The sequence below is a fragment of the Acomys minous genome (genome assembly GCF_964271855.1).
Source record: "Acomys minous genome assembly, chromosome: 7".
Taxonomy (NCBI): domain Eukaryota; kingdom Metazoa; phylum Chordata; class Mammalia; order Rodentia; family Muridae; genus Acomys; species Acomys minous.
In genome coordinates, this window is record NC_140488.1 from 49207662 (window position 1) to 49233152 (window position 25491).

At 42.5% G+C, this 25491-nt stretch overlaps 1 protein-coding gene across 1 annotated transcript; it reads right to left on the bottom strand.

Moving 5' to 3' along the window:
• Positions 1–6644: 6644 nt before the first annotated feature.
• LOC311602352 (nuclear RNA export factor 2-like) lies at positions 6645–24967 on the bottom strand. The gene is made up of 21 exons (XM_084790300.1): positions 24833–24967; positions 17396–17579; positions 17047–17179; positions 16425–16508; positions 16209–16313; positions 16012–16092; positions 15827–15896; positions 15611–15699; positions 15382–15489; positions 15065–15174; positions 13518–13554; positions 13104–13166; positions 12964–13019; positions 12729–12836; positions 12548–12606; positions 12342–12457; positions 12194–12236; positions 11447–11519; positions 10877–11014; positions 6959–7016; positions 6645–6831 (listed from the first exon to the last, which is right to left on the bottom strand). The coding sequence occupies exons 1-21, from the start codon at positions 24867–24869 to the stop codon at positions 6787–6789; spliced, it is 1797 nt and encodes a 598-aa protein (XP_084646426.1). The 5' UTR covers positions 24870–24967; the 3' UTR covers positions 6645–6786.
• Between the last annotated feature and the right edge of the window lie 524 nt (positions 24968–25491).

A 25491-nucleotide genomic window follows, 5' to 3' on the forward strand; every position in this document is an offset into this window, starting at 1 on the left:
TCTAACGTGTATACCATATCTCCCTAGCAATGTCCCAGCTCAGCAGTCCTATATGCCTCAACTCTAAGCTGAGCTGTCGTAGGAGTAGACTATGGTGAAAGGCATTTTTCCTGTTTTAGGGATCCTTATAATTTTGAAATTGCATTAATATGTGTAAATGGTTTTCCCCTCTGTATTTGAACGATTTCTAAGACTCCCTTAACTCCTCATTCCACAATCTTCATTACCAGAAAACCTGATAATAGGCAGTGTGAGGCCCCAGCTGGACCCCTATTCAAGACCCCTGAGGAACACTGAGGGCCCAAAAGGCTTGATCTAGGGGCCAAGCTGACTCCACAAAAGGCTTCCGTTTCTGTTGATTCAGAGCAGGCTTGGGCCTCCATTCCTCAGAGGTGGGTTCAGCAGTCACTGGAAATGCTGCAGAAAGTAGACAGCCAATCACAAGTGGCCTAGCCACCTGGTTGGAGTAAGATGGCCTGTCTAGAAATTTCCTGCTTTATGATTAACTCATGACCTAGTCAGAGTGGCCTGCTTTTACTCAGTTTGCCTGGGGGTTCTAGTTTAAATGTTTACTTAAGGGCTGGAGAGATGGCTCAGAGATTAAGAGCACTGTCTGCTCTTCCAAAGGTCCTGAGTTCAATTTCCAGCAACCACATAGTGGCTCACAACCATCTATAATGAGATCTGGTGCCCTCTTCTGGCCTGCAGGGGTACGTGCAAGCAGAACACGGTATAAATAATAAATAAATAAATCTTTTTTTAAAAAATGATTACTTAAAACCCTTTGGATTTTAAAAGCTTGTAAAGAGAGCCTGGGAGCTCACCTGGGGTCACCACTGTGTCTAAGTGGTGATCCCAGCATGCTAGATTTCTACAGAATAAATGTTCTTTGTTGCTTGCATACTATTTGAGTCTGGGGTCTTTTCTTCAGTGCATCCACGGCCCTAACAGCAGGAGGTTAAATTTTGGAGGGGCTGGCCAGCCTATAGGAACGTCAGTCCAGACAGATCACCTTCATGACCCAAGAAACAAGATGTAAGATGTAAATATTTTTGGTGGAATGTTCAATAAAACGTAATTGTAAAAATAGGCGGTAATGTTCCTCCAGATGGGCCATCTCTGAGGTCTAAAAACGAGAGAGAGAGAGAGAGACAGAGAGAGAGAGAGAGAGAGACAGAGAGAGAGAGAGACAGAGAGAGAGAGAGACAGAGAGAGAGACAGAGAGAGAGAGAGACAGAGAGAGAGACAGAGAGAGAGAGAGAGAGAGAGAGAGAGAGAGAGAGAGACAGAGAGACAGAGAGAGAGAGAGAGAGAGAGAGAGAGAGAGAGAGAGAGAGAGAGAGAGAGAGAGAGAGAATACGAGAATATGAGAATGAGATTCAGAGATTTCTTGGCCAAAGGAGCATATACAGTGTTGCTACCTTTCACCTTAATACATCCTTTAACTTTAAAGTATCCTTAAACTCATAAACATATACCCACATCTTCAACAGATTTTTTAAAAATTATTTATTTTTATTTTATGTGCATTAGTGTTTTGCCTGCATGTATGTCTGTAAGAGGATGTCAGATCTTGAAGCTACAGACAGTTGTGAGCTGCCATGTGGGTGCTGGGAATTGAACCTGGGTCCTTTGGAAGAGCAGTCTTGCTGCGGAGCCATCTCTCCAGCCCTCTAACAGCTTTTGTTCCTAGTCCTTTTCTTGACAAATCCAGGTGAGGATATGGGGGAAAGAATGCTTATCCACTCTTGGTAGACATGTAAACTAGTGAAGCCACTATAGAAATCAGCATGGAGGTTTCTCAAAAAGCTAAAACCAGAAGTACCATATGACTCACTTACACCATCCCTGGGTACATACCAAAAGAACTCCATCTTCCACTACAGAGATACTTGCATATCCATGTTCATTGTGGTTGTATTCACAACAGCTAAGAAATGGAATCAGGCCAGATATGTTCATGGACAATCAATGTTTGTAGAGAGAAATTTTATTCAGCTGTGCAGATAAATTAAAGAACGTAATTTGCAGAACAATGGAAGCAACTAAAAATATACTACATGTCCTCTCTCATAGGTGAAACTTAGCTTTGAATTTGTGAATTTGTTTATTTAAATTTGAGGGTCTCTAGAGTCCAGGATGCTAGAGAAAAGCCACTATAGGGGAAGGGAGAAGACCTTAACTGAAGTGTGTGTTGGGGGCCATGGAATACTGGGGGTCCAACAATTTAATTGTGGCTTGGAAGGGGGTAGGAGAGAGAGAGAGGCTGTGAGAGAGTGTTAGCCAAAACTACAGTTGCATTTAAAAATCCATGTTGAAATCTACTATTTCATAAGCTAATCAAAAATATAACTTTTGAAAGTATTTTAACAAAGACAATCTGTTCAAATGCTTTACAGAGAATACAAATACAAGTAATGCTATGAATGGAAGCTATAGATTATTAAGCAAAATACTCCAGGGACCGGAGAAATGGGCAGGTGGCTAAGAGTGGATTCTAGTCTTATAGAGGACCCGAGTTCGGTTCCCAGCACCACCTGTCATGGGAAGCTCACACATGCCAGTAACTCCAGCTCCAGAGGCACTGATGCCTCTGGCCTCCACAGGTACCTGCAGACACACGCACGCACGCATTCAGAGACACATACAATTAAAAATATTTTTTAAAATGAAATAAGTAACACCTCCCCTGCCACATAATCATCTTTGTGCCAGACATTGGGTATCTCACTGAGTTGTTGGTCAAAGAAGTCCCAGTGGTTTCCCAAGTAACACAACCATTTTCTATTTCTCTTGGTTATCCACCCGAACAAGAAATTAACCCCCTACTGCTAAAGACATCTGATATTTCGCTATTTTTGTCATATAACCTAAAGGAATAAGGCTGGCAGTGAACTGACTGCTTCCTACCTGCTGGCTACCTTTCACAGTGCCAAAGGGTGCTATCAGGCTACTGGAGAAGGAAAAGCCATCAATGTCAGAAAACATTTACCTAACATTGCAATAGACAGCTACTTGGGTGATGAACTACTTTGATTGCATTTGAAGCCCATTTTACAGAAGGGAATCCATGTCTGGCACTATAGCACTGCTCAACACCCCACGGTTAGGAAAGTCACGGGTTTAAGGGAGGAAAATTCTATTGTTGCCTTCCTAAATAAACATCATTAAGCAGATTTCTAAATATTTGCAGATTTTATTTTGTTGTTGATTTTGGACAAGAGTCTCGCTGTATGGATCTGGCTGGTTGGCCTGGAACTTGATATGCAGACCAGGCTTGGCTGCAAACTCACAGAGCCTTCCTCTCCGTCCAGAGTGCTGGGATTAAAGATATCAACTAGCACATCTTCCCTAAATGTTTACATGTACACCCACTGAGTACTGTTTCTCTCATCCTTTTGTTTAGCTGGGCAGTAGGACTGAACACCTTGAATCCCAGCACCTTGGGAGGCAGAGGCAGGCGGATGTTTGTGAGTTCAAGGCCAGCCTGGTCTACACTGTCTCTAAAAACAAAAAGGAGTAAAAGCAAAGAAGAGATTTCTGTTTGAAGTGAGTGACAATGCAGAGATGTGTAACTGGGTAAAATGCTGAAAATGACTGACTGTTGACAGCTCATCTCTAAATGTAAAAAGTAAACTCTCAGCAGAGTGAGGAGATAGCCTTCAGAATTAAAGAAATTATGCTGCCAGCTACATTTTACACAGGGGTTAATATTCAGAATACAAAACAAATTTCAAAAATTAAATACACACACACACACACACACACACACACACACACACACACACACACACCCTTCGTCTTGTAATCAATAGGGCTAATACATTGAACAGATAGCTCTCAAAGGATGGAGCACAAATGACCTACAAATATTTGAAAATATGTTCAACATCATTAGCCATCAGAGAAATGGAAATTAAAAATTCTTTTGGATTCCTTTTACCCCAGTCAGAATAGTTAACATTAAGAAAACAAATACTGCCTGGCATGGTGACACACGCCTTTAATCTCAGCACTTGGAAAGCAGAGGCCGGCAGATCTCTGAGTTCGAGGCCAGTCAGGTCTACAAAGTCCAGGACAGCCAGGGCTAGAAGAGAAACCCTGTCTCAAAACAAAACAAAACAAAACAAAACAAAACAAACAACCAAAACAAAACAAAAAAAGAAAAGAAAAGAAAAGAAAAGAAATACCACAAGCACTGGGAGTAAGGTGGTGGGCGGGGAGTCCGGGGAAGAGCCCTTATACACTGCTGGTGGTAATGTAAAGTACTAAAACCATTTTGGAATGCAGTTGCTCCAAACTGTATGACCCAGCTATACCACATCTGGGTATAGACTGCAAAGGACTCATCAGTACTACCCCCAGAGACTCTTGCACAATGTTCATGGCTGCACTACTCACAATAGGTAGAAAACTGAGCCTGCCTAGATTTTCATTAATAGATTCCTGGGTAAAGAAACTGCAGTACATATACACAGTAGAGTTGTATTCATCTCTAAAGACAAATAAAATCATAATAATCATAATATTTTTTGGAAAATGGGTGGAAGAACAATTTTGGTGATTTTTGTTCTTTGACAGTTTTTACACATTTATTTAATAATTAGAGGCATTTCCCTCCCCTCCTCATACCCCTCCCTCTCTCACTGAAACCCCTCTTTCCAACAAAAGCATCCTGATTTCATTTCTTCTTCTTGTGTATGAGCTTTAGTTTTATGTCTTCTTTTCATGGACGACCCACTGAAATTAGTAAATAAAATACCAACCTTTCAACAACCATTAACTGCCAACAATCTTTCAGGGAGGGATGGGGCCTCCAGGGCCCCTCCCCCACTTGTGATGATATGTTGGTGGAGGATAACTTTGAATGGGTCTTGGGCCTATAATCACAATTGCTATCAGTTCACTAATGTAACCACTGTGTCAGGCCAAGAAGATGTCTTTCTGCTGTACAGATCCTCATCATCTTACTCTCCTGGTCTTACTTATTCTTAGCCTTTTGGCTGGTTATGGGTTTCTGTGTTAACTTCTGCCATGGCCATAATTAGTTTCTCTAATGAAAGGAGGATGCAGAAGTAAATATGGGTATTTAGAAGGCAGTTTAATAACATGACCAGTTAGCAAAAATTGTAGCAGTGGAGAATTTAAAATTATTGTTATATTAAGTAAAGTAATTTGTATTCAGAGGGTCAGAATACAGAAATTTCTCTTACAGGTGGACTCAAGCTTTCAATTTTAATACGTATTTCAGTATGCATGTGCAAGTGTCAGCATATGTCTACAGACTAGAAAGGAGACCAAGGGAGGGTAAAAACAGGTCTTAAGGAAGGAGGGAAGCAAACGGTACAGAAAAGGTAATAGGCGACATGGCCATGAAAACAGGAGGGGGCTGCTTTGGAGAAGAGGGGACTAGCACAAGGGGTTCAGGGGCTAGGGAGGAAAAGGACCAACAACAAGTGTGAGAGTTCCATACTGAAACCCATTTCCTCAGTTTAAATAAATCACATATTTTTAAGCTCTTAAACGTGAAAAAAGAGAAGAAAAAAAAAAGGAAAAAGAAAAAAAAGTGAAAAAAGAACTATAAATGACAACTAATAGGAAATCACGCCAAGCACAACCAGAAGCAGACATAACTTGTCAACTGATGGGACAACATCAGGGTCACCATTTACATGCTTGTAACTGGAAAACTCTGTGACACTATTAGTTCATTTTCTTTAAAAAAAAAATGACAGCTACATGCATTACAGAAATAGAGGAAATCCATGTTTTGGGAAACAATGTTTGCAGATTTCCCATTTAACACCTGCCTCAAATCCAGAACTACTAAGTCCTCTCTTTGTGAAAGGCCACAGAACTGGCCCCAAAGTGAGAGTGTGTGCCTCTGCTGTGAAAATAAGTGTTTCAAGGCCCTCCCTCATGGACGTAGCCAGGAGGTAGTGACACATGCCTGTAATCCTAGCACTCGGGGGAGGCAGAGGCAGGTGAATGGCTGTGAGTTCGAGGCCAGCCTGGTCTACAAAGTGAGTCCAGGACAGCCAAGGCTACACAGAGAAACCCTGTCTCAAAAGACAAAACAACAACAATAAAACAAAGAAACAAACAGGAGCATGGACTAGCCTACGTATGTTCTGGGAGCAATGCTTTCGCAGGCAGGCTGACTCTCCTGGACCCCAGCAGTCAGTCCTTGTACAGTCCTTGTACAGCACCTTCCAGAATGGAAGGAGGCAGGAGAGAAGACTGGGGAGCTGTGAAAAGACCCCCTTTGCCATTCACCTACATGCAAGTCTAAAACGCATCAAGGCACACATCCCAAGGATCAGAAAGATGTAGAATGTGTGCACTCCTGCCACCTTTCCCTTTGTCACAGACCCATTAACCTGGTGGCAGCCCCATCGAGGCCCTGGTTATACCAGGTCACACACATGGTTTTTGCAAGCCTCCAGATAGAGCATCTCCACACATTTCCTGGTCTCCAAAGGCTCATCACTGGTAATTACCATATGTCCTTTGCTGTGAGGATTTAGTCACAAGTTTCTACAGAAGGCAGCCTGGTAGATATATGTGGGGACAAATGGGAGTACACGGGGGCCATTAGGTCCTGGCTCCTCTATAACAGGAAAAGTGCAATTCAGGACACAAGGTGCAACAATGCTTTTTATTATGCAAACAAAACTTGGCCTCTGTGTTAATTTGGCTTCTTGGTCACTAGGCCTCTAGTTTCAGTCATGTTTGTTAGAAAGAAACAATAATGTAGAGGAAGATGACCTCCTTTTAGAGCTCCTTTTAGAAGTTTTGTCTGGAGAACTCATCTGAAGCTCCGTCCTTGGTCTGGAGGAAAACAATTGGGGTATTAGAATAGCCGCACATCCTGAGTTCCATCCCCAGGCACTGGGGCTCTGTTTTGGTGAAGGCCTAGGGCCATTTATCTTTCACCCGCCTGGTTCCTGGGCCTCACCTCAACTGGATAGTGGGCATCCTCATTTCCAATGCAGTTCCACTCGTCCTCAAGATACCTGGTGTGGGAGAAGGACAGGTGCTCTCCATTACTACAAGAAAGGTGCACTGACCACGAAGTGCCACCACCTAACCTATACTACTCATTTGCTGGGACAAGTGTGCCTGACTTGTCCCGATTGTAATGGTGAAGAAAGGCCTTTGTTTTCCTTATGTTTGTCACCACTTATGCCAAGAAGAATTCAAAGCAAAATCACAGGGGCATTTCTAAGAATAACAGACCTTTCATCTTACTCATTAAAAAAGAAGCTCAAGGAAATGACAAGTGGAAAATTTAAAAATCCCATTGTTTTAAAATTAAGATATTAGTCATATCCTAGAACTTACTACTTTAAGGTGTCCAATTCAGTGATTTTTCTATATATTAAAAATATTATACAACTATCACAGTTATCCAACTCCAAAACATTTTCCTCATCTTAAATAGAAGATGAAGGAGAAACTTAACTCCTTACCCTTTAGCAGTCACTCCTATATTTCCATTTCTAGATTCTATAGTAACCACTAATCTGCTCTTATAGATCTGCCTTTTTGTTTAACATAGTCTCATGTAGTCCAGGCTGTCCTTGAACTCACTGTGTAGCCGACGAGGATCAGGTTAAGCTCCCATCCCTCCTATCTCTACCTACCAAGTGCTACAACTATATGCATGTATCACAAAGCTCAGACTTATCTGACTTATTTATTCATTTTGCTTTGTTTGTTTTGAGACATGGTGTACTCTACTCCAGGCTGGCCTGGAACTTCCTATGTAAATCAGGCTGTCTTTGAACTCAGATCCACCTGTCTCTGCCTCCCAAGTACTAGGATTAAAAGCATGCACCACTACTCCTGGCCTGCATTTTCCTCATTGATAGTTGATGAGGAGGGACCAGCTCATTGTGGGTGGTGCCACCTCTGGGCTGGTGGTCTTGGGTGTGCTAAGTAGGCAAGGAGAGGAAGCCATGGGCTGTAAGCCAATTGGCAGCACCCCTCCACGGCCTCTGCTTCAGATCCAGAGTTCCTGTTTTGAGTCACAACCCTGAGTTCCTTTACTGATTTAGTATGTCCAGATAGTTGCAAGCTGAACCAAACCCATCCCTTCCCCGCAAGTTGCTTTTGGTCATGATGTTTCATCAGAGGAAGAGAAAATGTAAGAAGGATAGCAGGTAAAAGGTGCGGCTACCAAGTGTGACAACCGGAACTCCATTCCCCTGGACCCTGGTGGAACTAATTTCTGAAAGTTGTCCTTTAAGTCCAATACACTCCTCATAAGCATGCATATACAAAATATAAATGAATTTGGTTAATTGCTTAAAAGTAGTGCAGGTCTTTTTGTTATCAACTTCTAAGAACTTGTCATGTGTTTTTTTTTTTTAATAAAGTCCTCTATCAAATGTTTCTCAGTCACTGGATTTACTTCTCATTTCATTTTTAGAATTTTTATTCTTTGTTATTTTGGGGGTGGTCAGGACAGGGTTTCTCTGTGTAGCCCTGGCCATCCTAAAACTCACTCTGTAGACTAGGCTGGCCTCGAATCCAAGAGATCCACCTAACTCAGTCTCCTGAGTGCTGGGATTATAGGTGTGTGTCACCACAGCCCTTCACACAGTAGGGTTTTTTTTTGAGACATGGTTTCTCTATGTAACAAGAGCCCTGGCTGCCCTGGACTCACTCTGTAGACCAGGCTGGCCTTGAAATCACAGAGATCCAACTGCCTCTGCCTCCTGAATGCTGGGATAAAAGGCATACACCAACATGCCAGGCCATAAAGTATGATCTTATGGTTTTCTGCCTCCATCTCCTCCCATATCTTCCCCACCTATCCCACTTCATGCCTTCTTTCTCTATATACAGAAAACAAAAAGGTAAATTTTATTTTTTTATTTTTTTGGTTTTTTGAGACAAGGTTTCTCTGTGTAGCCTTGGTTGTCCTAGATTTGCTTTGTAGACCAGGCTGTCCTGGAACTCACAATGATTCCCCTACCTTTACCTTCCCAGTGCTGGGATTAAAGGTGTGCGCCACCATGCCTGGCCAAAAAGGTAAATTTTAAAAGAAAACAAACCAGAATTTAAAAAAACAGTGAAAAAGTACAATAAACACACACACACTCTCTCTCCACAAAGATAAAAATTGGAAAGCATAATATACCAGCAAAAGACTAGTGAGATTTTTAAAAAAAATGCCCAAACAAAGCAATATGAGACAAAAACAAATCTTCAAAACCATCATTGAATTCATTTCAGATTGATCATGTACTGTTGGGAATGGGGTCTACTCTTAAGTATGGTTTATATAACCAGTGAGACTCGATGCTGATTTTCTTTTCTTTGCAAGAGGCTGTCAACTGGAGATAGCTTCTTTATCACTCTTCATTTCATTCATAATGTCTTTGAAGCAAAAAGATCTGAAACTGGATTCAAAAAATCTACCTTATCTGATTTTAACAGCTTTTGTATTTTTTTGTAGTTAGGTGTCAGAAACCATTGTTTAATTTAATAATGCAGAGCCTCTCTTTTCTTATAAGACTTTTATAATTTTTATCCTGGCTTTTCAGATATATTTATAAATTTTGTATGCATGTAAGCACACATGCATGAATTTTTCAGACAGGGTTTCATGTAAGTCAGACAGATCTTGAACTTTTTCTGCAGATATAGTTGAGACTAAAGTTCTATAAACTAGGACTTGAGGTGTGTGCAACTATGCCCAGCTTATGTGCTGCTGCAAATTGGTGCCAGGGTTTTGTGCTCATTTTTTCCCTCACTGCAGAAGCCTGGGCTGGTTTTTGTTGTTGCAGTTTGTTTGCTTCGTGTGTGTGTGTGTGTGTGTGTGTGTGTGTGTGTGTGTGTGTGTGTGTTTGCTTGTTTCTTTGTTTTTTAAACCAGGTCTCATTATGTGGCTCTGGCTAGCCTGGAACTCATTATTGTAGACCAACGTAACTCATGGATCTGTGTGCCTCTGTCTCCTGAGTACTGTGTTTAAAGGCATGCACCACCACACTTGGTACCAGCCTCAATTTTATTTATTTTTATATGTGATATGTGATAAGGTAAAATTTGATTCTATTGTGAGTGGGATAACCACTTGTTCCTGCACCAGTTGCTGAAAAAAAGATTTTTCCTTCTTGGTATCTTTGGCTCTCTGTTTGAAAATCTATCAATGTGAAAATACATTTTTTAATATTTTTGGATTCATACTTTGTCTATTATCCTATGTATCTATGTCTATTATTCTATGTATCACACCTAGCGTTACTTTGTTTATCCTTTAGTGTACCTTCATAGTACCTTTGTATTGAGTTTTCCAACTACTTCATTTTCAGCATTATTTTTCTATTTTCTTTACTTTCATTTGAATTTTAATACAGATCTATAAATCTCTACATACATAGGCAGTGGTGAAGATTTTTATATGGTTTGCATGGGCATATAATAGGAACAATAGTAAGTGTTCTAATCCATTTGTTTAAGTTTTACTTATTTCTGCAAAACTTTTCCACATCCTTGTTAAGAATATCCCTGGATACTTGTTTTCCATGATATTGAAAATTTATTTCTAAACTTATCTCTTAATTGTTCACTGCCAGAATAGAGTAATGCAATTGAATTTTGCATATAGACTTTAAACCCTCAAATAAAACTGACATGTCTTATTATTTATAATACCATCTAATGTTTTCCTTATGATTTGACATACAGAATATCATGATATCTGATATGAACATTACATTGTTTTAAAATTGCTTATAATGTCATTATAAAATTCATGCATATTTGTAAAAAATTGGTCTATGACTTGGCTTCACAATATCTGAATAGCTGTAAATTTCCATTAAGTCTCTACTTCTTTCAAATCAAGATTATAGCCAGAACTCACTTCAAATCTGTCTGAGTGGAGGCATCCTTCATCTCCTGATTGGTGAAGGAGATTTTGGGTCTGGCGGTAAAGAAGGCGTTCTTGGCCTCTTCGGGGCTGGCAGTCCTCAGAATCATCTTATCGTTCACAATGCACAGCCTGGAAGAAAGGTGGCTTTTCAGAGCAGACCCCTACTTTCTTTTTGTGCTTTATTAGCTGATCTTCATTTCCCCTGCTATAGGATCACCTTCTGAGCGATTGCCTACCAGTTTGACTAAATTGTAGATTTCAACTCTAGCTTATTTACCCTTTACAAAAGAAGTGATCACTTGCACATTTCCAGAGAATGCTGAGTCAGGGAGAAGATGGATAACTTAGCCAAGGTCACACAGCTAACTAGTGTCAAGAAGCAAAACAAACAAACAAACAAACAAAAAACAGTCCATGCTCATAATCAGTTACCAAGACTATTTCTTAGAGTTTACCTGTTTGTACTCTATAGTATTGAAATGTTCTTGAGAATATTCTAATGCACCACTGGCTCAATCACTGAATGGCTATCTCTATAGCCAGTCACACCAAAGTATTCACCTGCAATGCTTGCCAGTAGTTAAGATGAATATCCGGGTGAAGGCACGAATACATCCTGCAGACCTCCCTTCCACTTCAATGGCAACAAACAAAAGAAAGGAAAACAAAAATCCATTGGAGTTGCACGTGATTTAAAAACTCACACACTACTCGGCAATGAGAGTCTGACAAGATACTGTGTGTCACCCAGAAGGAAGCCAGAGTGGGGCAATCTTTCATTAAGCGGCAAGAGGAAGTTCAGGGACATAGATGGTAACACTAGAAACACCCACTTTTCCATGGTAGGGCCTCTCAATGTGGACTACTTTCCTTGACACATTAGTCCACCTTATTCCTAGTTCCTAGCTGCTCAAGGGACGGCTATTTATTAATTACATTTGGAAAAGGAGGGAACTAAGGGTTAACAGGGCAGACATAGTTCAGAAAACTAGAACTTGAAATGAGATAAACCAAAGTCTATAGTCCTGATGCCTGAACTTTACAGGGCAGACAGGCATGGGCTCAGATGAACACGTGAGGAACAGTGAATCAGTAGAGAAGAGACGAGAAGGAAAAGAGAACATGGGGGAAGAGACAGAGGGAGAAGAAGAAGGAGGGAGAGAGAGGGGGGAGGGAGAGACAGAAGGAGGGAAGGAGGAGAGAGAATGAGAACGAGAATAAATATACAGCTGGGAATGTTCTGGTAAGGACCTCTGCCACAAGAAAGAAGCCCTTAAAAGGTCTTGGCTACTGAGATTCTACGTTTACCTTCCTTGAATAATCCATTGACAGAAAAGCAAATCATATTTTCCTGAAAAGAAAGAAAAGGGTAAACTAAGACTTTGACTCCTCTTCTACCATTTCCTACTTAGTCATACCTTTCTGGTCAGGCCTAAAGGGAGAAGCAGGTACTCACTGTCTCGGCACAAAGGTCTACTACATAGGAATTTAAATCATGCTGCGTTTGGGGCAGTTCATAGAGGCAGGTCACGATGTTGTATTTTTTGTACTTCAGCAGCTCCATCCGCAAAACTGTAGAGAGAAGCAAAGATGGCGGTTATTCTCCCCCAGTGATCCTTGTCCTATTTTACTGCCTTCTTTACCACTTCGTTATATCCTTACAGGAATCCTTGAGCCTCTTGATGTTCCTGCTATCCTTAAAGTATGCTTCCAAGCCCCTCCTAGGAGAAAAAAGAGGACCAAGAGAACCTTTCAGTCATTAAGGGTGCTTTCGCCTCTGTGCGCGCGCGTGCTAGACGTGGAACCTGCTGCTCCGGCATAAAGCTTCAGCTGTGATACTCACAGGTCTGGCTTCTTAGGGTTGAAAGTAATGGTCAGGGAGAAGCAGGCCTCTGCATGATAAGCAGTGAAGAGACGGCGCCGATCACCATAGTCATAGATCAAGTAATACCTGTGGGAAGTGCAGCAAAGGGGACAAGTCCTAAATGCCATCCAGAGACTTATATGCAAACTTGTGCAATGATCGCCCAAGCCAGCTTGGCCTGTACTTTCACACACTTCTGAGGCAACTAACTCACTGAAGCATAAATTGCATGACCAGACTCTTCAGCTTCTCGAGTCCTTTATAGGTTTCCTGAAAGGAAAGACACTTTTTTTAACTGTGTGGCTGACAAAAACATCCCTCGTAACTCCTTGAATCTGTATAGTCACTCCTCACCTTGCGTGGCTTTATTATTTCCAAGTTGTCCGCATCAATTGTTGGGAACAATTTCCTGCCATCCTGCATGAAGGGAGAAGTTAGGGGCCCATGAGGATGTCCAAGGAGCTAAAGAGACTGAAGGCTTTGGAGCCAGCCTTCAGGTATGAGATCATCTGGGGAATTCACACGCTGTGAGAGGACAGTGTTTGAAAGATGTCTCCTCATTCCCCCTCCTTCCTTCGTTCTCTGTTTATGGCATACTTTTCCCCAAGGGAAAATTTTCCATGATTTTTTTTTCTTTCAAGAATCCATAGCATTTTAAATGGATACTGGTCTGAGGCACACGTTACCTACGTAGACACAACAGGCTTGGGAGCAGGAATGGGACTCTTGTGTTTAAAAACGAGGCAAATGACGAAGGCAGGAACTTACCAGTTGTGACAACTCGGGAAAATATTTCAGAGCCGCACTGTTGAAAAAGTCAAAAGCCAGAAAAAGTGACAGACAGTTCAACTCTTAGTAGTTTTTCTCCCCGGTTCCTGTATGCCCCAGCTTCTCCCTCTTGTATTCCTCCCTCTCCTTACCTTTCTCCCATGCCTGGGTAGCTCCCACCCACACTGCCCTGGCCCTGCTTCTCCAGGGCCCCAAGAAGCCACATGGGGAGCCCAGGCTCCAGGGCCTTCCTTCTGTCCCTGCCTCCCTCGTCTTTCTCAGAGTCTCCAGAGAAGACCTTGTAGAGGAGCGAGGCTTTAGACTGGAGCCCAGGGCCCTGTCACACTTACTAGGTGTCCAGGATTCTGGGGGAACGGTGAGAAACGGAAATGTGTTTCCATTTGAGGGAGACAGGGCTCAGGGAAGCAAGAAGGAGATGGCAGGGGAATGGTAGGTGGTGACAGAAACGGATGGCAAGGGAGAGATGGTGAAGGAAATATGGGGGAGACAGGAGAGTAAGCACAAAAGAGACAGGAGAAGCAATGCAAAGGCAGTGGGGTATGCTCTGCCTAGCCCTCTGCTGCCTTTTCCTTCATGCCTGGCTAGCCCAGGAACCTAGCCCAAGGCATGCACCCTACTGAATCTAGCAGGGCATGCAGGCCTATAATTTTCCTGAGTGAGCTGGGGATAAAGGCGATCTCTGGAGGCAAGAACCATTTTCCAGAAGCTGAAGAAGTGACATGGGCGAGTCAGCAGCTCAGCATGGGATGGAGGCCATGTGGCTCTTGTTATGATCACTTTGTTCTCTCCTGAAGACTCCTGGGCTCCTGGGCCTGCCTGGGTGTGGGGGTCTTCTCCAAGGACTCAAGGTTCCTGTCCCAGGCTACCCAAGGCTCCTCTTATATGCCAGGTAGGATGATGAGCAAGGCGGGTTGGTCCATCCGTAGGTAGAGAGGGAAGGGGTGGAGGCCCCGAGGAGGCCAGTCTTTCTTTCTCCTCACCCTCTTCTGCCCTCTTCCCTCCCCTCCTCTTCCAGGAAGCCTTCAGCTCCCCAGTCATGGCCCACTCCTGGATCCCTCTGATCTGGAGAGCCCAGGCTTTGCCTCAAGGAAGACAGAGACCTCAGAAGTAGTCCACAAGAAGTGACGTCTGTGTCAGCAACACCCAGGATCCCAGCCCTCAGCCTGGGGCAGGGCAACCTCTAGGGCAGCCTGGGACACATGAGGGGACCATTCTGGAGCAAGATAGGGAGGGAGGCTCCTCTCAGGACTGGGGAAGGAGCCTGGTGCTGTTGAGGTGCACCGCCGATCCTGCTGGAAGAGGCTGAAAGCCCACACAAGCGAAACACAGCCCATGTGAGGTGAGGCAGGGCAGACAGGACAGAAGCCAAGGAGGCCTGTGAGCACAGCCTAGTACAGAGACAGGGGAGAGAGCAGGCCCTGGGGTCCTCCCAGAGGACCAGGGCTGCCTCCTCCCACAGAGAGCAGCTCAGGCCACCAGGGGGCGATGGTATCCAGGAAGGCAAGGAGGTGTTAGCAAGTATGTACCTTACATAGGCAGAGTGGTCAGGGAAGGTGTTGCACAAGGGGTTCCCTTCCAGCCACAGCTCTTTCAGCTTCAGCGCTTTCACCTTCTCTAATTCACACATTGTTCTTATCTGAGAAAACAGGAAAGAAATGACAAAGGTGTCTCAGGCAAAGATCTATCTATCTATGTATATGTATATGTATATGTATATGTATATGTATATGTATATATATATCCTAGTACCGATAGCCCCTACCCTCATACAGGGCACTTTTCTTGGCTCTTACAGTCACACGTATACTGCCTTCCACCTGCCACCCAAATCTTATCTTCTTACCCAATTTTTTGAAAGGTTTAGACTCTTGACTCGTGGGGCCTTCTCTATTAATTCAGACAGGCCATCTAGCCAACATATTCTGTTGTTGCTCAAGTTCAAGGACAGCAGCTTTGGGGAGCAAGATTGAGCATGATCGTTACTATGCACGTCCTCAGAAACAAATCTCCCTGAAAGCCATCCCTTCAGGACCTCCATCCAAATAATACCATCATTGTATCTGTGACCTCACCTCTGAGAAATGCTTCTTAATGATCTTAAGGGTGGCATCCATGCAGCTTCTTCTGCTCATAAGCATGTCAATCCCACAATTCACCAATTCTTCAGGAAATGGAGAGAAAGTAATTACAAGGCCAAGTGAGGTCTCTCTAGACCAGCCTCAGTGCAGATTCCTTTACAGCTTACAGCTGCCTTCCTCCCAACAGGACTCACCACCTACAAGTCATACCTCGTTCAAAGCGAAACCTTTTGAGGCACAGAGATTTCTTGGACACATTATATCGCTTCTTCATGATCAACTGCAGAGACAGATATGAGAGAGTGTCAGGAACTTCACTGAGTGTATGTGTGTGTGTGGGGGGGGGGGAGGGTCATCTGGGGAAGTGGCAATAATGTGTCTTGAATCCGGCCTACCTTTAATTTAAACAGTTGTTCTGGTGTTAACTTATACTGCACAGATGGAGGCTGAGCAGATGCATTCACATAGACAAAGATCTGTGTGAAAGGAGGGGAGGATTAGCATCAGGATTTCCCATCGCAGGCACAGACTCACCCTTGGCCTGGCTACATCTCTGCAAGAAGTAGTTAAAAGGAATTCCACCGACACTGACCTTTCTGTTCTCCTCATCTCTTATCTGGTAGCTTATATTCCTTAATTCAAAGGCACTTTGAGGATTTTGGATGAAGAACTGTACCCGGTTTCTGATGTACTTCAACTATAAGGAATGAAAACAATAACAATGATGCCGGAGGCCAGCATCCGGTGGTGACCCTGGACTCTCCCTATCTCCTGTGTGCACACACTGGGATTCAGTGTTATCTCTTACATCAACTGGCGTGAAGGCTACAGTGCAATGGCTTTGGAGTAAACTTATTAACCACGTCTTCTTGTAGTGTCTCCCATTTGGAATCTGGGGGCAAAAACAAGGAATAAGAGAGAAACGATACATGACATTAAGACAACAAATCAAATGTAATATTGTACCCTGCTCTACTCGTCATAAAGACTGGCAATGTGGAGACAATCGGCACAATTTTCTTTCCCTCCCGTCCTTCTCTTCTCTCTCTTTCCTTCCCAAGTTTCCTTCTCTCTGTGTGTGGCTTTCCTAATTAAGCTTTCTTTATCTTTCAATGCTTCTCTTCCAAATACTAAAATCTTCAAGGCTTGCTTACTTTTACAAGCCCTCGGGTGATTATCGACTAAGGCTTACCCGGTCTTCCCACTAGGCTTTCAGAGCTGTCCAGTGTGAAGCACGCTGAGCTACCTGGGGGGAGCTTCTCCATGTTCTCTCCAGTTATTTACACCACTACCTTCCTCCTGTGACCTTACCTTCGTGAACCTAATGTGTTGTCTTTTTATTCCTTTTTCTGAATCTATCCTTAAATGAGATCGAAGTCACACCATTGACCTGCCTCTCTCGCACATTAGTCGCCTGTGAGTACACTCACTGTGATCTTGAACCAGGTCCCAAAGGCATCATCGTCTATGGTACTGTTAGTTTCTTCCTCTGAAAGAGTTAGATCTTGGAATCTTGCACAAAGTGCATCACCCTCTTTTTTGACTCTGAAGGCATAAGGGTTGCTATAGAGAAATTGATAGAAAGAGATTTATAAATATTTAGAATTGTCATAATCTATTCAAAGACCAGTGTTAATTCACCAATAATCATCCCTCAAAGCTTTCTAAGGACTTCCATCACTGCTTACTTTTTTCTTGAAATGAGAGAAAAACTACAGAGCGAGAAAGTTGTACAATCCCAAGGGATACTACATGCAAGCCATCTTGCCTCTTACTTACTATAGTAATTGACGGTTCTTATGGGTATCTTTTCTCTGCATGTTTCCATAACTGCCCTGGAGTTGTTGACGTAGAAGAATACGTTCATAATATGCATCATAAAAGTTCCTCTTTCCAAAACCTACTTGGGAAACACTCTCATCCATTTCCTTTTCTTGGAGAGGAATATTCTTATAATTTTTTGCTAGAATTAAGAAGAAAAACAGACATTTAGCCACACATTGATGAGTTACACTCAATAGAGTTTCAAAAAACAATAACTAAAAACAAAGCAACAATAAACCAACTCAACATCATAGAAGGAAATATTAAAGATAGAGTAGGAATAAAAGTAAAAAGAATTAAAGATAGAATATCAATGAAAAAAGAGTTAGGTTTCGGCCGGGCGTGGTGGCACACACCTTTAATCCCAGTACTTGGGAGGCAGAGGCAGAGGCAGGAGGATCGCTGTGAGTTTGAGGCCAGCCTGGTCCAAGACAGCCAAGGCTATGCAGAGAAACTCTGTCTCGAAAAACAAAACAAAGAGAGAGAGAGAGAGAGAGAGAGAGAGAGAGGGGGGGGGGAATGGTTAAAAAATACATTCAATAAATATTTAGCCAGACTAACAAAGAAAAAAGACCTAAGAACTGAAAAATAACTAAATGTAATAAAAATAGAAATGGAAAAGTGAGACATTTGAAACAAAATACAAAAAAAATCCTTAAGAAAATACTATATACCCCCAAACTGGAAAACCTACAAGAAAATGATATATTTCTGAACACATATAACCTATAAAATTTGAATAAAAAATGAAGTGTAATTAGCAAGAGTCAAAAACATTATGTAAAAAAAAATGTTCTGAATCTGATTGTTCACAGCCAAATTCTACAAGCCAATTAAAGAATAAATGTACTCAATTTTTCTGGAACCATTCCAAAAAAATTGTAATGCAAAGACATTTGCTAAACCTTTACAAAGTCAGAATTATCAAAAGTAAAGAATTAAAAATAATTTATTTTATCTTAAAATTGGAGGCTAGCCAACTTACAGAGGAAGGCCAAGGCTAGTTTGAGCTAAAAAACAGTTACAGACTAGCTTGATCTCCATAGTACCAGGATGTCCAGCTCTACATAATGAAACCCTGTCTCAAAACAAACAAACAAACAAACAAACAAAAACTCAAAGTAATCACGAACTTAGGGGCGGGGGGGGGGAGTAAGGAGAAAGAAGAAGGGAAGTAAATGAAGAAGAGGAGGGAGGAAAAGAAGGGGAGAGCATTGGGTGAAAAAAAGTGATGGAGGGAAAAGAGTGGGGAGGGGTGGAGGTGAGAATGGGAGGAGGAAAGGAGAGAAGGGCATGGGGAGAAGGAAAGGGTTAGAGAGGAGAGAAGAGGGAGCAGAGGGAAGGTGGGGGATGGGAGGATGGGGAGATGGAAGGACTGCAAGCTGGCTCTTATGAGTAAAGTGGGAATTTTAACTCAAATGTTTCCTCTTCTGCCCTAAGAATTTCTAGTTCAGTCTTTTTACATTTCCATACCAGCTCTTCCACACACCCTTATGGATCACATGGGACCATAATAAGTCTCTGGAGTCTAAACGTACACGGTGAAACAATCTATACTAGCAGGTCAGGGATTGGGGGAAACATTTCATGGCAATGAGTATATATTTTCCACATACTAGCTACACGTCTTGAAAATGGCACGCATTAGTTGGGATTACCTTAGCTGTGCTCATTGTCAAGCTTCTCCCGTGATGCCACAGCTATTCTTTCATGTTTTCATTTCAGACTCAACAAACCTGTAAACACTGACTAAGAATTTACATCCTCCTTCCCCCCAAAATAGATGTCTCTTTAGTCTCATCACACCTCCTCCATTATAGCCACCACTTTTAATCTCCTGGATTATAAGGACTCCCACCTGAAACACCTGCTTTTACACTTGTTCCAGCTCTCTCTTTTCCCCAGTATAGTACAACAGAGACTTTTTTTCACAACTGCAAGTCAAATCTTACTCAGAAGCTTGAAGGCCATGACTATTACTTAAAACCTGTATGACCAAAATCATATTAAAAAGTGACCAAAAAAACCTTATTGGCGACATTTGTTTAACACAAGAAACCCATTTTGTTTTTATGAAAAATATAAGAGAAGAATCAAATATTTACTCCCCCGTTCTTGTATAGGCTGTATACAAAAATTGATACACTGTTGGTAAGAGTTTCTTGCTATAAGATTATTTCCTCGGTGGGCATGATAACACATGCCTTTAATCCCAGCACTCGGGAGACAGAGGCCGGTGGATCGCTGTGAGTTTGAGGTCAACCTGGCCTACAAAGTGAGTCTAAGACAGCCAAGGCTACACAGAGAAATCTTGTCTTGAAAAACCAAAAAAAAAAAAAATTCTCCTCAAGCTGAAAGGTGGTGGTGCATGCCTTAATTCCAGCACTCAGAAGGCAGAGGCAAGCAGATCTCTGACTTTGAGGCCAATGTGGTCTACAGAGTAAGTTTTAGGACAGCCGGGGCTACACAGAGACAAAGCAAAACAAAAAAAGAATATTTCCTCTAATACATAAAGAAATTAAAATAGAATATGGTAAGTTATTTAAAATCAATAATTAAAGGATATATAAAAATAAAGGATAGCAATACCTGGGTTTAAAAAATTCATAAGAGATATCCAAGTGCCCACCTTGGAACCCAAGCAAATATGTGATAGAGAGATAAAAAAGAAAGAGGGAGTATATGATACAGAGAAAGATGGGAAAGGAAGGAAGCCAAGCTGTTTGTGCTTCCACCCAGGCCCAGATCCAGGGCTCTGAGTTGGCCCACCCCAACATCTACCCCATCTATGAAGTGCTGGAGCACATGAAGAGGCCTGTCTTGCAGATCCAAAATGGCAGGACAGCCATGACACAGGGCAACAACAGGATATGTGAGAGGAGTCCTGGTGAGGATCCAGTGGTGATGGTGTAGCAGAAGCCAGAGGCCTCGAACCAGACCGATGACTCACTGCAATGAACATATGCAAGTAAAGATGTGGGGACAAAAGGGTGTGCTGGGGGACACACTGCGTGCAGCTTCCATGGTGACATTTTTGTTGTTGTTGTTGTTTATTTATTTTTTAAAGATTTATTTTTTATTGCATATACAGTGTTCTGCCTGCATATACACTCGCACACCAGAAGAGGGCACCAGATCTCATAATAGATGGTTGTGAGCCACGATGCATTTGCTGGGAATTGAACTTAGGACCTCCGGAAAAGCAGACAGTGCTCTTAACCGCTGAGCCATCTCTCCATGCCGTTGTTGTTTATTTTTATTTTATGTTTTCTTTTGTGGGGGAGGTTGAAAACGTGGAAGGCAGATATAAAGGGATAGGGAGAAGAATGGGATTAGGGTACATGAAGTCAAAATCACAAAGAATCAATAAAAAGTTAAAAAAATAAAAGAGTAAAAAATCACATTACAAAAGGAAAACAACAAATATCATGACTTTTTAAAAATAATTATTTATATTTATTCAGTATTCTGCCTGAATGTCAGAAGAGGACACCGGATCTCATGTATAGATGGTTATGAGCCACCATGTGGTTGCCGGGAATTGAACTCAGGACCTTTGGAAGAATAGCCAGTGCTCTTAACCTCTGAGCCATCTCTCCAAGCCCCAATATCATGACTTTTTTATGGGTAGCATTTATGAAGTGTTTGTACCCCAAACATTAAACCTGAATTAGATTAAGCTTTAGCAGCAATTTGTTATTCATCTCAATCATCAGAGAGACACAGTGAATCAGATGCATGATAAATGATTTAGTCTTTTAAAGACTACTATATGCTGTATGTTTGCACTGTATTGAATGTATCATGGAGATAAACATATATTTTCAAGTTACAGTCATATGACAAAATATCTGTGGCCTGCCTTTTTATTTAATAATTTTATACCATGGTATGTTCAGAAATACTGTTTAGTTGAATTTTATTCTTTACTAAATTAATATGCTTTTCCTTTAAAGGCATTGTAAAAATTAAAGCTACCATCACTTGCTTAATACAGCACGAACTAAGGGTGGAGCTTCACTGGCCCTAAAGGTTAATGAAGAATAAATACTATTAATTAAAAAGTATTTTTCATATATTCCAAAAGGTCAAAAAACCTCCTATAAACAATGCTACTGAGAACAGGATTATACACAAACTCTACGTACATTTTTATAGTTTACACGATAATGCTGTGAGTGAGTTTAGGTCTAAACGTTAAATTTTCCACTTTAAGAGGTTTTTAAAAGTGGCATTTAAAAATAAACATTATGTCTATTCGCACAGTAAAAGTGAATAAGCTGTGCAGTTTTCTTCATCAGTTAGTTTACTAACAACATATTCAAATGTGTTGGGATTGGAGTGCTGGCTCAGCAGTTAAGAGCTGTGGTTACACATCCAGGGGACCCCGGTTCTTACCACATGGCAGTTAACAACTATTTGTAACTCCAATTCCAGAGAATCTAATGCCTTCTTCTGGTCTCCACCAGGCACATCTGTAGTAGACATACATATGTGCAGGCAAAAGAACGATACACATGAAAGAAATTAATTAAAAAAATATTCACATCTTTTGAAACTACAATATTCATTTTTGAAAATTACCCCTTGTAAAAAGCCAGGCGAGGAGGGCTCAGGAGCTTTGGGGGAGAAATGCATATGGCTGAAATCACAGAAAGATTGTAGGCTGGAAGAGGCGTGAGATTCTCATATGCAAGAAGCAAATAGTGGAGGATGGGCCATAAAATGCAGATGAACAACAGCAATACAATGAAATAAGAGAAACACAGAGGCACTGAATATATGTTACTAAACAGGTCTGTGTGAGAATCTTGGAAGGCAAATTTCATGTATTTTTTTTGTTTTATAAATATAAGGAGAAAGATAAGACCTGTATATCAAACTAAGGACTTGAAAAATTAAACTAGTTTCTAGAAAATGTGGGAGAATTTTTAAAAAGTAAAGTTATCCCCTTGGGAACGAGCAAAAAAAATTTTTTTTTCCATTCTAAGTACTATCATTTTGTCTTCACAGTCTCCTCATCCATAGGGATGAAAGGCCTGGAGAATCTCCATGCCACCCCAATTCTGCTGGAAGCCCCCTACGCTGCACTCTCCCTAGTTACAGGAAAAACCTGCATTGGCCCGTGAAGTTAAGATAAAAATTGCTACTACGTTGTCAATGCAGCCTTGAGGGGAAGGCACGCTTCACTTCACATGCATCCCTCCTTACTGTCGTTTCTGCCCACATCCTGAGCAGGCCTGGTACTCAAGGACAACTTCTCCATCTTCCTGGCAGGGTCAACCAAGTTCAGGTTCCCAGGCCCAGGCACCTGCTCCTGTCCTGATTGAGGGAAACCCCGTTGCCGAACCCCTTGAGTCAAAACATGATTGGACAGTGCTACAACGCCCCCTCGCTTTGCTTTCCCATCCTTAAAAAAATATTGTACAATCTCCCTTCGGTGACATGGTTCAGATCCCGAACTGGCCACCTCCCTGCACTCAGAAAATAAAGCCTTCCTTTTAAGCTTCTTTGTCTACCCTGAGTTTTCTCAGCTCCCACTCCAAACCCAACAATTCCAAGATATCAAAGAACTCACACTGCCAAAGACTGGGGGAAAACGAACTCTCAAAGTGACCTTAAAATTTTTTTCAGCAGGCCTGGAGAGATGGCTCAGCAAGTTAATGGCAGTGTCTGTTCTTCCAGGGGTCCTGAGTTCAATTCCCAGCAACCACATGGTGGCTCATGACCATCTGTAATGGGATTTGATGCCCTCTTCTGTCATACAGGCAAATAGAACACTCATAGAAATAAATAAATATTTTTTTTTAATTTCAGCAGTTTGGGAGCTACAGTTAAGAGCACTTATTCTTAGAGAGGGCCCAGGTCCAATTCCCAGCACCCACATGCCACTCCTAACTGCACCTCCAGTTCTGGGATATCTGAGGGTTTCACCAGCCATACACACTGCTCACAGATTTGCATACAGGCAACACCCACACCCACACATACACATACACACACTCATTATTTTAGAGACAGGGTCTCTCTGTGTAGCCTTGGCTGTCCTGGACGCGCTTTGTAGGACCAGGCTGGTCTCGAACTCACAGAGATCTGCTTGCCTCTGTCTCCCCCAATGCTGGGATTACAGGTGTATACCACCGTACCTGATTTACACACATTTATCTTTTTAAAGAGTAGCAGTCAATTTCCAGAGGAGACATGGAAGAAACTGAAGCGCTGTGAGTGTATGCTAAATGTCCACAGAGTCATAGTGCTCTGTGTGGATTTGGGCAGGCCAAGGAAAGCCAACCGAGCAAAATGCACAGATCTATCTCATGTTTGAAGGTCCTGGGAAAACGCTTCCTTAGCATTCTGGAGGCCCTCGTGCTACTACCAAAAACCACACCAAAAAATCAATTAAATCAGGTACATCCTATCTGGAAATACAACAGTCCTCCAAGGGACAGGAAAAAAAGCTGGGCATGGTGGCGCACAACTGTAATCCCAGCACTCGGGAGGCAGAGGCAGGTGGATCTCCGTGAGTGCTAGGCCAGCCTGGTCTATAAAGTGAGTCCAGGACGGCCAGAGCTGTTATATAGAGAAACCCTGTCTCAAAACAAACAAACAAACCAAAAACCAAAAACCAACCCCCCCAAAAAAAACAAAACAACAACAAAAAAAGTAGGAGAATGGTGTCAAAATAGCATTTCAAGATAAACTGTTAAAAAATTTAAAAAGGAACAAAAGATAACATATCATAGATTTTTTTTAACGTGTATGTTTTGCCGCACTGTGGGACAGAAAGCCAAGTATGCTGCAGTAAAGCTTTGAAATTCAAAAGATCAAAGGTGCCGGAGGTTTCCGTGCGGTACAATGAACTTTAATTTTCAGTTTATCACCCACCAACTACCCCAACGCCGCTCTCGCCCTCCCCCTCTGCCCTCCCGTTTCCGAATCCAGGTCGCGCGGCTAAACATATTTCGGCTTCCTGGCGGGGAAAAATGGCAGACTTGAGAAAACAAAATGTCCGAGGGATATCTCAGCTCAGGCATGACTCTGGCTATAACCATGATCCTAGATGCAGGAGGGAAGTTTTCCCAGGATAATTCTGTCCAATTCAGTCGCTCCATGTGAGTAGAAAACAACAGGTCTGGGCCCTAATCACATGGGCTCCTTTTTTTTTTCTTTTTTTTTCGGTTTTTCGGGATAGGGTTTCTCTGTGTAGCCTAGGCTGTCCTGGACTCACTTTGTAGACCAGGCTGGCCTCAAATTCACAGCAATCCACCTGCCTCTGCCTCCGGAGTGCCGGGATTATGCGCATGCACCGCCATGCCCGGCATTTTTCTAAGGCGTGGTGAGGAAGAGAAGGGAGAAACGAAATCCTCACTCCCTCAAGCTTGATCAACTCACCCACGGCTGCCTTCCAACGTCTGCGACGCTTCTGCATTTTTCTCACAGCGTTTTTATGAGGTTAAACTGTGTAGACGGGATCTGGCACCTTAGAGACTGGCCGTGAGTAATGGCGGGCTCCTTGGCGCCTCAGAGACTGGCGGGAGCAATGGCGGCGCCAACCACTTCCTTGGAGCCACAGAAACTACAACCGGTACAGGAAATGCCTTCTCTCCCAAGGGGGAGCGCAAGATGGGGGGAGGGCGCTCTTAGAAACCGTAACTTTCGGTTCTTGCATCTCCTGTGTTTGCTAGCAGTGGAATGTACGGCTAGCCTTCCATAACAGCTGTAGCTGTAGTTTGTTACATTCAGGAGGCCAGCAAAGGTAGTTTGCCACATTCAGCGGCCCTGCAAAGGTAGTTCTTTACAGTATGGAGGTCTGCAAAGGTCTCTCTTTGCATTCAGGAGGACTACAAAAAGTGGATCGTTGCATTCGGGAGGCCTGCAAAGATGATTTTTTACAATCTATAGGCCCGTGACTTCTGCCTGGCCGTGTATGTGTGTGTGGGGGGGGGGGAGGGGCAGGGGGAGACTACATACTGTTCTTTCGAGGAACTCAAGCCTAACATACAGGATCACTTGCTGCTCTTGCTACACAAAATTGTGTTGGTTTAGTAAGC